Genomic DNA, 12500 nt, shown 5'->3' with positions numbered 1-12500 from the left:
AATAATAATAATAATAATAATAATAATAATAATAATAATAGGGTATTTAAAGCACAGTACTCGTGTCTGGGTCATGGTCTCCAAGAATGTGTCTAGGTCATAGGGGAGACGCACATAACTTCACACATATCGACCCAAACCGCCACTTACCCCAACCCCAACACACACACACACACACACACACACACACACACACACACACACACACACACACACACACACACACACACACACATATACACGCACACACGCACGCACGCACGCACGCACACACACTGCTATTTCTGTTTGTAGTTAGTAGTGAATTCTAATATAAATGACCGCTTTTTTTTACAACCGCCTTTAATCCTCCCTTTTACTTTAAAGGAGGATTGATTATTTATATGATGTTCTTATTTTTTTTTTACCTGTGAGTATTTCGCGTCAGCTTCTAAGTGAGGCTTATCCATGCCATTGACTAATGGAGAGCTCGCTGACGAAAAATTACTCCTGCTTATAGCGCTCCATTCTTCTAGTTTGGCGCTGGGAAAGGACTCACTGTCACTAACTGAAGGGGGCAAAACACAGACAAGGAAGATGGCAGTGAGAGACGACACACGTGAGCCTAAGCAGAACAGCTCCAGCTTATAGCCTCCCGGTCCCTCTATCACCAGGCCGCTGGGCTTAGAGTATATGTTGTTGCTTTTACAGCTGACAAATTTCGGTGTTTTACCATTTTAAACTTGGTTGATTTAAATAACCAGCTGTTATTTTGTAATAAATGGAAATAGTCCCAATAATACTGCTATTGTGGCTTATGAAATGTGTGCGTGTGCGTGTGCGTGTGCGTGTGCGTGTGTGTGTGTGTGTGTGTGTGTGTGTGTGTGTGTGCTGGTCAAACCTTGCTTGCAGCATACTGGAAATATAAGGCGCTTCTTTCGTGTAATGACCAGGAACATTTACTGAGCCTCTTCCTGTGAGGCCAAATTAGATTTTCTCTGACCACTTTAGTTTTGTTCATGATGGATATTATATTATACATGCTTTCTAAAGGTTGAAATTGGAAAAGGAAGGCCACCAGGGCTGTAACAGGGCTGCTTTTATCGTTTCCCTCTCGCGAGATCAGTGTATTCTTATTATTTTACAGCAATTAATACAGACAAAAATGTGTTTCATTAACACCTACAGTGTTTATACAATTCCAGATGGACACACAGAAATGAACGCTGTAGGTGTTAATTCAATGCCGTAGGTGGTAATTCAGAACTGAGGATTCTGAAGTTTGCTGTTTTGTGTGTGTGTGTGTGTGTGTGTGTGTGTGTGTGTGTGTGTGTGTGTGTGTACAGATCTCTATTGATCTGGGCTTCAACTCACAAAAGTGATTTCTTTATATTTCTTAAGTCGCTTCAAGGTTTATTTTGTTTTGTTTTGGGTTATTTTAATTCTTTATATTCATTAATAAATAGACTACGTTGTGAAGCTGCAGTTAACTCAGTACTAAAACGTCTCACTCCACGTAGTGTATATTATACTTTACTCCAGCTTTCAGAACCTGCCGCAAACATCTGCGAATCATTTGGAAACGCATAAATTGTTTATAAAGTCTGCCTTTGAGAACACATTCCTCACTGGTATTTCTTGTTCGGGACGAATATCTGCGTCGCCTTTGAAAAGAGTCGTGCTGATTAGATTGATTAAATGTGAGCTACCTGAGCTGCGGCCTATGGGAAGACGGACATGCTTCTGTAAGAATCACAAGAGACCCGAGACAGTAGCTACATTTCACAGACCAAGTCAAAATATCGATTTGCCAAAATCATTGTCTTACTAATTCATAGAGTTATATTTGGGAGGCCGGACATGCTACTTAAAATTAAACATTTTCATTATATAACTCAAAAACAGTGACGTGACTTTAATGTGCTGTGACATCTGAATATATTTTTTTTACCTCTATGCATACTTGAAGTTGATTTAAAAAAAATCTCAAACAAGCAGTGTAGTCTCAGTTTTTTAATTATGTCAAATTCAAACACCACATTTGATTTCTGCTTTTCTCTCAGTCTTTCGACTCTTCGTTTACCTGATTATTGTAGTACTGTATACCACTCGGCCATTTGTTTTAAAGTAGCCATAGAAGTTCAACTGAACTGAAGTATTTCATTACGACTGCGTAGAGGAATATTTAAAAATAATCACAATGTCAATTTCCGATATGATTTGCCTCATTTTCATATAATCTCATTTCTATTCTCTGAATAAATGCGACATTGTATTTAAACAGTGGTATACTGCTCTTAATATATATATTTTGTAACTTTTATAATCTGTTCCCTGCTAACCAAATTTCCGACTGAATAAACACGCGCGCGCACACACACACACAAACACAAACACACACAAACACAAACACTCACCACACACACACACACACACACACACACACACACACACACACACACACACACACACACACATTAAGTTAAGTGAGGCAATAAAAAGTAGTTTCCATTACCAAAAACTGAGAGTATGCTTACTTTGCTGCTCCGTTATTGATCGAATGCCAAGTATATCTGTGACAGAATGAGAAGAGGGCCATATTCTGTGCATAGCCATATGTCCCGGAAGAGCAGCCATGCCAGGGGGAGTTGGTACTTTAGTCCCTGTGGCTCCGATCGGAGTTGGATAAGAGTATAAGTGGTTATAGGGCAGCGTGGGCTGCGGCTGAGGGTGAGAAGTCTGCTTGCTCGGCTCATACTGGCTCTGCTGCGACAGATTCCCGATCTTGTTGCGCAGGATCCGGCTAATCGAGCTTACAGAGGGCAGGTTAAATTTGTCACACACGCCGTCGGCCAGCAGTCTGTCCCGAATTTCCCAGGCGAAAATGCCCGGGTCCCGCTGTTTGTAAGTCCTAATGTGTTTTACTACAGTAGGGGTGGTGACTCGCGGCTTGCTGCCGCCGATAGCGCCTGGCAGAATGGAGCCGGTCTCGTTATAGCGGGCCAGAATCTTGCTCACACAGCCATGAGATACCCGCAGCTGCCTGCTGATATCACACGGCCTGATTCCCAGCTGTGCCAGCTCTACAATCCTGAGGCGGATGGCGTTGGGTAGCGGTCTTCCGTTTACAAACACACCACCGAGTTGGTTCACCTCCCCAAAGGCTGGTTCTGGAAAGAAAAGCAACCAAACATTGTTCAGTGTTTATGCGCTCATCGAAGCGAACAATCCGTTAAACGTTGGATGACGTTACATTTGCGTTGCGAAAAGCAAATGGTCAAATCATCGTCATCGTAAATCGTCAAAGAATCATAAAAACCTTAAACAGAGGCCTTGAATTTCCAATCTAACCACGACTTGTGTAAGGTATAACGCAGTCACATCTCCACCTTTGTTTTACATCACCTCATAGCCGACAGTAAAGGCGTAGAACATTGGGTTAAGATTCATTTCGCATGGTCAAATGCAGGAGTGTGCTTACTAATAAACGTATGTAAAACATTCTGCAACATATTCCAACTCATTGCTTGTCATTATCAATGTGATGTGTTTGCACGAATCAAGCTCACAGCACATTCATATACTAGCACCGCCTTCGTAAAAACATTAAACAAGTGAGCGCCTGAATACCTCAACAGGAAAAAGCCATTTGACGCATACTGTGAAAGTTGATCACTTCATTCTATCGTGCGATCGAAAGTCTCCATTTCATGACACTAATATTAGACGTATTGTTTACGAAGACTCCGTATTCAGGCGGCGAAAAAAAACACACACACACTCTTGTTCTTACCCATTGCTTGTGCGCCTCCGATGACAAACAAAAACCCCAACAATGATGAACAGCCTCGGTTCCAGTTTAGGTCTTTATAGGCCTGCAGTCGAAGCAGGGAAGAATCGATCAGCTGACGCAGATGCGATAGCGATAGTTCTCGTTGTGTTCTCGTTGTGTTTCCTGATGGCAAGTACGACAGGCTTAATCCGCGGCTGTGATGGGACGGCCTTCCAAACTTTTCTCCCAAGGAAGGACAAGCCGTCCAATCACAATTCGTCTTTACTCTAAACTGTTCAGCTATTGGTTAAAAAAGTTTGACATGACAAGCCGACTCAGCGCTGAGAGTTTTCTCTCTTTCAATTGGAAATAATGCAGCGTTTCGAATTTGTTCAGCGACATCAAAATTGTAAGAGTTATAATTCTGTTCTTAAGAGCATTTTTAAACTTGACCATAAATTAGACAGAGACTGAAAGAATTTTTAAGACACACAGGAATATAAATATTGATTTGTAAAAGCAAGACATTTGATATTTGTCTTTAGAATTGACATTCATAGAAATTATGGAAAGTTTACACTAAACTTTACCAACTTTATTTGAACAAATAGCATTATAAAAAACAAAACAAAAAAAGAACAGCAGCTGCTATCTGTCAAAAACCTTCTACATGGTCTACCTTTAAGAAATGATGTGAAGTTATACACTTTCACCTTAGACATAACTGAAATTATTGTTGGCTATTTCTATGCAAAATAATGATTTCTATTTTTAATAATCATGTTTATTAGGGTATAAATTGTCAAATAATGATCCTGCATCTAAAAAATGCATTTCGTTAGTCAGTCGTGTAACGTAAATGCAGTGTGTTTTTTCTGCTTGATATTGTTTGATTTCTGTTTTGGTCTGAGCCACTGTTGTTCTTAAGACAGACCATGAAGCAGTTTAGAGAGCTTTCTGAGGCCCTGGTGTCAGGTGTAGATTGCTATTGTTCGCTTGCACTTCGGTCTATTTGAACAGTCTGACAGTCTTTGCATAGGGAGCATAAGATGCTCGTGAATCATTTGTATCACTGCTTCCTGTTTACCCAAGGGAACATTTTCACGGGCTTCTATCGCTGTTTGATTTGCTCGCTCCTATCTAAGCAAGTCTTTTTCTACTACACGGGTCACATTACGCTCTAGTGGGCACAGACAGGTACACAATAACGCATTTATTCCTTCATCAAAAATTATAAGCTATTTCTTTTCAATGATCTGTTTTATTGTGCCGTTTTCCCCATCAAATGATGCGGTCTCCAAAAAGTTTTAAGCGTTTCTCTCTTACAAGCGCTGAGAAACACATACATATTATGTATACTATTAGGTTGTCAAATTTCACAGTGTATTTTGCTCTTCTAAAATGAGTGACATAGTGAACATAGTAGGAAGATTAGACCTGTCTCATAAGCTCGCTATCATGTAATGAAAAGCGAGCCTTAATATAAAAATAGTCCTGATAGACAATAATTTAGTTACTTAAATGACACTGATCTTAGGCCTCTGAACACCTCCTTTTTTAAACGTTTATATTAGTATAGAGATTAATTTGCATGAATAGTCAAGGGAAATTAAAGCTGCAGCCACCGGTAGTGGAGCGCAGAGAAGCATGTGAAATTGACAGCATGTGAAATTGACAGCAGTTTTAGGCTTTTACTTTAAAACAAGAAGTTTCTCGTATCGTTTGAAAATACACGAAGTACAAATATCTATCATTTACTATCGTACATGTATCTTATTATTATTATTATTATTATTATTATTATTATTATTATTATTATTATTGCTGTTATTATTATTATTATTATTATTATTATTATTATTATTATTATTTAAACTATTCGATAATAGATTGGGAGAAATAGAAATGAATAAATAACGTGTAATATCTGTATGTGCATTTAATCTACTTACAGATGAAGCAGGAACACATCAGCAAACAAATTCAGCGCAGATCATGGGTCCATCATCAATGCATCATACGACATGCTACCGTTAATTCACCGGTAACTTGCAAGCTCGGTCGCAGGGTTGTAACGTGAAGGTCTAGAGTTTAAACCCACTGATTGTGTGTTCATCACTATTGTAACATCGTTGTAGTTAGAACAACAGCAATTCTTCCTCGCCGTGTCTGTTTTAGCAGAACAAGGCATCTGACGCTACCAGATTATACAGATATTTTGTTAATAATTATATTAATAAGATCATTACATTCTCGGTGTGTTCTAAATGTTGCGTATTCAGTGGTCTGATAAGGTTACACGCGTGTGTTGATGTGAACAGGAAAGTGAGGTGATGCGGCGTGGAGTCAAGTTTACACTGTGCGGCGGTCCACTTTACACATTTACACACATTTACAGCTGGAGCCTATAGCACTGAACAGATTTTGAAGACCAAATTGCCAGGTTGCTAATGGTGAAATAATATGATTATTCATTTTTAAACAATGTTTAACATCCGTTAGGCCAACAATAATTATCTTGAGCAGAGAAATAGCAATTTAGTTGGTAAAACGGTCTCTTATTTTTTATGTTCTTATGTTCTTTTCTTATGAATTTAGTACAATACCTACTATACAGCTTTGATTAATCATAATTATAAAGTCTAAGCTGTAGAAGTTTTATTAAACTGAATTAAGTTTAGGGAATTTGGATAATTGTCGATTTTTTATTACAACATTGAAATATTTGTCTAGTCTTATTTCAGACAACGTTACTTATAAACAGCGTAATCGATTTTGCCGGATCAACTTGCATGAAATAGATCCATGAAGCGTTCATTTTATTAAAACATTTCCTCTTCTGTCTGGTGAATAGCATGAATGTCACACTTTCATCGTTTATTTTACGCTAGCGACTCGACAAATAAGAGAAATTCCATTGCCACGTAAGGTCGCGCTAAAGGTCGTTTCTTCTGCGTAAAGAACAAAGAGTATGGAAGCAGTAACCTAAACTATATAGCTGTATGTTATAATTGTATAATACTAATGTCTGATGTTGATGATGATTATATTATTATTATTATTATTATTATTATTATTATTATTATTATTATTATTATTTGTGGTGTTTTTGTTGTTGGTGTTGTTTCCCATAGACTCAAATCCTCAATGTGGCCAGATCATTTAGAAATTCCTAAATGCACAAATACTTTATTTTCACATTGAGCGTATCGGAATGTCCTTTAAACTAAATTTAGACTGAATATAAACACTGCAATAATCGTTATTCAACGAAGTACCGCCAAAGATTGTTGATTAAACTGAAAAAAAAAAGTCGCTGAAGTCCGTCACAAGTTCATGAATCAAATCTAGATCCCTCGCTAATATCGCTCCGAAGGGAACTGTGAGTTTATGTTGATGCCCTATGTGCGCTTTGATGACTGTTCCCTCCACGATCATTCATCTTGAATTCATCCCATGCTCTGATGGTAATGGCTTTGTGTATTAAGGTGGTTTACGTCACTTTAAGTAAGCCTCGGGGAATTTGGGGTGAGGGGGGAGATTAACAAAACACAAAATTTGGAAATTGTCTCTCAGTTGTTTGTGATGTCTCGAGCACGTGGTGATGTCATTCATTTAGAAAATAGACGACAGCAGCTGGAATTTCATGAAGCTGGGATTTAAGCCTTTTACGCTCATTCAGGAAGTGAGTACAAATACAAAAACAATAGAATTGGTGCTGGCAAAAGACGCTGCAATCATCAGTCAGTGCAGAGGCTGTAAAGTTTTTAAGCAGACTTAAAAAGCCAATATCACAATAACTAATGTTTTGTCATGGTTCTTATGCACAAAATCACTTACTAAATAGACACTGAATTGTGTATTGCCCCTTTATCTATCTACATCCCACTTAATTAGACATATACAAAACCATATTTACAAGTGTCTGTGTTAGCTGATTTAGCACAGCTTGCCGGTATAATGCAGTGGGGCATGAAGGTGTCTGAGACAAATATCACATAATTGCCTGTAAGATAGCTATACCGTGTAATATAAGATCATGACTTGTTTTGTCGCAGCAACAAGATCAGTGTTGAATTAGCATGTTAATTAACGCTTACGCACGTGAAAGAACAATGTTCAGAACTTTTAGTATTATTTTGTACATAATAATAAGCTAGGAACATCCGATAAAGTAAGAAATTGCTTAACCTAAACTTCGCAAGACAGTGCTCGCTGTGGTGGAAGGTTAGTATTTTATTTTTATTCTGCTGTAGACCGGATTCTAGGCTTGGCGGAATCTAAAACTGAGTCATTACGTGGTTCCTATAATATCAATGAAACAGAAGTTACATTAGGACATAGTGTAAAAGGCAAAACGATATGAGAAGAACAAATTGCATGAGGGTGGCTAAACAAACAAACAAACAAACAAACAAACAAACAAACAAACAAACAAACAAACAAATAAATAAATAAATAAATAAATAAATAAATAAATAAATAAATAAATAAAATCTCAGTGGGCGAGCAGTTGACATCAAGCACATATGCCATTCTGATATTGCCTGTAACCAATTACACCATAGGCAATATTCCTATCAAACAGTAGGTTTAGTCTTACGGGATGCAATAACACGCAAGGCCTACTGGGATTTTTTTTCCTTTTCTCAGCACCTCTGTTTTATAAGCGAGTCGTATTTTACCTTTGCGTCGGGGAGCATATATTGGAAAATATTCAAGCGAGTAACCAATATCAAGGACTTCAACCTGTTTTTTATAGATCACCCTGGTTTTCCACAATTCTGTCTTCAACATGAGGTTCTTTTAGTCATTTACTTCAAGACCTTTTTACACATAAAAATGTAACCGCATACCTATATTTTGCTATGAAACTGTTTATAAGAAAAGCTGATTTCCCTTTTTTGTTTATATGATTTTGTCTGCTTGTTGGTTTTATTTCATGTCATTGAAATAATTTTTTGTTTAAAAAATGATACAGAGTTATAACTATGTTGTGGATAACTGAGCTATAACTTTAAAACTATTAAAAAACTGCAAGCTATTTAAAGGTTCAGTGCAGCCTTTGTTTACAAATAATTTCTTTAGCATATATTTCATATATTCTGTATAACATCACCTTACGTCGACTATTTTTTCGTTTTACAGAAATATTGTTTTTATATACATAATTAATGATTACTCATATATGTCATCCAATGTATATCATAATAAACATGTAATACGCATTATTATTGAATGTTAATATTTAAACTGAAATAGTGTTATATATTCAGAATTTGGATGTAAGAAATTAGTTAATTTTTAAAATTCTTTTCATGCGTCTTTGATTTTATAGTCCGCATGAAAACCAATGAAATATCCTAAAAAATGAATTAGCTGCGATAATTATTCGTTTTGATCAATTAGACGTATAATTTATTTATTAAAACTATAAATAATTTATATATGAAAACTATAAATTCTATAAAACTATAAATCTTACTTTAAAATTATATATAACAAGAATATCAATTTTACTTAAGCTAATAAATTAACAATTATGTAACAAAGTTTATTTTAACATCTATTTTTTTTTATTCCGATAATGTCGTTATAACACGTAATGTCAAATCCTAGTTTATGAAATGGGTTAAGATGGTTGCCTGTCTAACGCAAACAGGTACTGTAACAGATTTAGCCAAGATTTTATTAACATCATACTAACTGCTCGCAGTGATTGGCCATGTTCTCTGTTTTATTTTGGCCACGTGTTCGTTAATGATTCCCCAAGATTTCTTTTCATGTTACACTAGAATTAAAAATATATATGTCGAAATTTTATAAAAGCTAGTCAGCTAACGATGGTTGATTAATAGTATTCACCCCCACGCAAAAAAAAGAGAAAATGTGTGACAAACCTGTCTTTAGCGAGTCAATGTAAGCACTACAATAACAAGCTTGCCTGTGAATTTTATTACAGGCTTTTCATGAAAATAACCTACATCACATCGACGGCCTTTTCTCTGTTAAAAACATTCTAATGGACTAAACCAAACGTTTGGGTGCTCATTGCGAATAAAAGCGAATCTACTCATTTGGTATAAATTTTTGTTTAAAAAACTTTTAGTTCAAAAATTTATAAAAGCATTAGCACAATTTAGTATATACTTTTATATACTTACATTTAAAGGTCCCTTACAGGTCCTATAACCCCACATGAGACTGGAGAAGAAGCTCTTATCAGCAAAGAGTATTAGCAAGGGCACCAAGTATAACTTTTAATTGTGCAATAAACTGTTTAGAACAATTTAATAGCAACAACAACAACAACTTAACAAGAACAGTTAAATATCTTTGTAGACTGTACAGACGGGATGACTATATTAAGTGATTCCTATCCTGTAGGTTACATGAAACATAATACTATTAACTTCTTAACAATAAAAGATTGGTTGAATCCTGTATATCTGTAATAGACATATATTCTGACGATAGTCTTCCTGTAACATTTTTAAAGGATCAGTGGACGACTGCTGATTGTAACCTTTATCTTCTAAACAGGATTGACACCATTAAACGGCTTTGCAGGTTAACACCTCTCAAAGGTTGACTGCTCCTGTAACTTAAATCCAGCCATAATGAGGAGGACAGCAGGTTAACGACGTGTGTACGGCTGTTTGCGGGGCCAGTCTACAATTTCGCTTCAGACGCACAAACGCAACAATATTTACGACTCTTTTAAGCATCGATCACACTGACAGCTCTTAGTCCCACCACATGGACTTCATTAGTCTCAAAGATTACATTCCACTACAATATACCTGCATTTTCCAAACAGAATATTTGCTTCTCGTCGTAACGATTTTTCTTCTTGTGTCGTTGGATGTATCTACTAAAAGCAATCGTATTTAAATTAAGAAAGACAGAATTTTAGGGGAAAATGTGTCTAAAAACAGATACTGTGTTTATCATTCTTATTTCGACTAATAATAATAACAGTACTTGAACAGATGGAATTTGTTTTGGTTTGCTGAGAGAGACATTTTACAGTGTTAAACAAAAACTCTGTAAAGTTCGTTGTCGCGATTTGAATTACAGGAAAAGGAAAAAAAATCGATATTAAAATGGGCTAAACCAATCTACTTGTCTATTTTATAGAGATCTAGCGCCATCTGTCGATTTTTGTATGCATCTGCATGGTTGTAAGAAAAATTTAATAAAAAAAATAGTGTGTGTGTGTGTGTGTGTGTGTGTGTTAAATTAAAACATTTTAAGAATAGAACACGTGCATTAAAACAGCAGGTAAAAGCAGGTCATTAAAAATGTCTATTTTTTCAGTCACCGTTACAAGTATAGCAAGTGAACGTGCCCGATACTGAATCATATGAGTTGATCTGTTTGATTCACAGGGTCAAATATTGTAAATGAACATGTCAAAGCATCAGCTATAGGGTGTCTAATTCCATGTGAATATATCTAAAAACAATTTTTGGCAAAAGGCAGGATGATATTTAAATATCAAGTCATGTGTAAAATTTCAATCTTGCTTTGATCGACAAATGTATGACCGATATGAATACACTAGATATGGAGTGTTTCATAGGCTGTTTAATCGTGGTGTATTCATTTAGATTAAATATAGTAAATCAATAACTACGAATTTACCAAACATGCTACTGGATTGGCTATTATATGCTCTCAATGAATGTGTGAATGTGTATGTATGAGGTCCTAAGATGGACTGGTGACATCCGTCATATCAGGGTGTATTCCCATCTCAATGATGGAGTTCCTTGGATAAGCTTGGATGCACCAGGATACCGTGGTATGGGAAAATAAAGAAATTAATGTATTAATGAAAGGATGGATAGATGTAGGAAAGGGACAAATGAATGGCTGGATGGAGGAATAGATGAATGAAATTCAATTTTACGTATGAAGTCTAATTCGTAGGTTATTTCAAAGCAGCTATACCCAGTTGAAGGTGTTGCTGTATCATTTACATTTACATTTACGGCATTTGGCCCACGACCTCATCTAGCGCGATCTAGATATTGGACTTGTAACGAGGACCCATGGCGCCATCTAGAGGAGATGTGCAATTTTAAGTACTGTCTGTTGAATCACATGCAGTCAGGACAGGAGCGCTCCCTAAAACTATACCACAACCGTTGATTCCACAGAACTGTGGAAACAGCTCCGTTTCAGACAGGATGCACAACTAGAAAGAGTCAGAGTTCCTAATAATTTGAACAGTGACTTGAATTATTTTAACAGTAATAAAAGAAATATCTTTTGATATTTAAGATACTATTTTTGATACTTTTGATAACTAGAAAAGAATGTCTTTGATGGTTCAGTGATTACTCGCTCCTACCAGGAATCCTGCCAGGGTAACGGGCCTATTGATGCAGTGTGGTCAGAACCTGCTTCTTGTTCACGTGACATAAACAAGTGACAACAACAGTTCATTCAAAATTACCATTTGTATATTTGTGATGTAACAGCATCTGCAAAACTCGCCCAAGAGTAAAGCCTTAATTAAGATATTCTCATTTAGCTAGTGCGCTTGCTTTAGATTTCTGCCTCGTACCGCTCTTATTTTAAGGGGAAACGTATTTACCAAATAAGAAGCCCTTGTTTAATTTTTCGGGTTACTTATTGATGACATTGCACAATGAATAAGTCTCAGTATATTTTGTTTTTAGACGTTTTAAAACGTAAAATTTAATTCTAATTTGAATTAACTTTACTGATATGTACGTTG

General features: G+C 36.3%; 1 protein-coding gene and 1 long non-coding RNA gene across 2 annotated transcripts in view; one reads left to right on the top strand and one right to left on the bottom strand.

Moving 5' to 3' along the window:
* pax9 (paired box 9) overlaps nucleotides 1–3953 on the bottom strand; it is an 8080-nt gene extending 4127 nt beyond the window's left edge. The window contains exons 1-3 of the mRNA XM_060880051.1: nucleotides 3773–3953; nucleotides 2517–3149; nucleotides 408–547 (exon numbers count right to left, since the gene is read on the bottom strand). Of these exons, the coding sequence (XP_060736034.1) occupies nucleotides 408–547; nucleotides 2517–3149; nucleotides 3773–3776 (777 nt within the window). The 5' untranslated portion in view covers nucleotides 3777–3953. The remainder of the gene's footprint in view (nucleotides 1–407; nucleotides 548–2516; nucleotides 3150–3772) is intronic.
* Nucleotides 3954–4119: 166 nt separating this feature from the next.
* On the top strand, nucleotides 4120–10567 carry LOC132851918 (uncharacterized). The gene is made up of 3 exons (XR_009649075.1): nucleotides 4120–4160; nucleotides 5706–5795; nucleotides 10295–10567. It is a non-coding gene; the product is annotated as an uncharacterized LOC132851918 (long non-coding RNA).
* The last annotated feature ends 1933 nt before the right edge of the window (nucleotides 10568–12500 follow it).

This window comes from Tachysurus vachellii, chromosome 10 (assembly GCF_030014155.1).
Source record: "Tachysurus vachellii isolate PV-2020 chromosome 10, HZAU_Pvac_v1, whole genome shotgun sequence".
NCBI classification, from domain to species: Eukaryota; Metazoa; Chordata; class Actinopteri; order Siluriformes; family Bagridae; genus Tachysurus; species Tachysurus vachellii.
The sequence above is the reverse complement of the archived record's forward strand: the minus strand, read 5'-3'. Positions and strand labels throughout refer to the sequence as shown.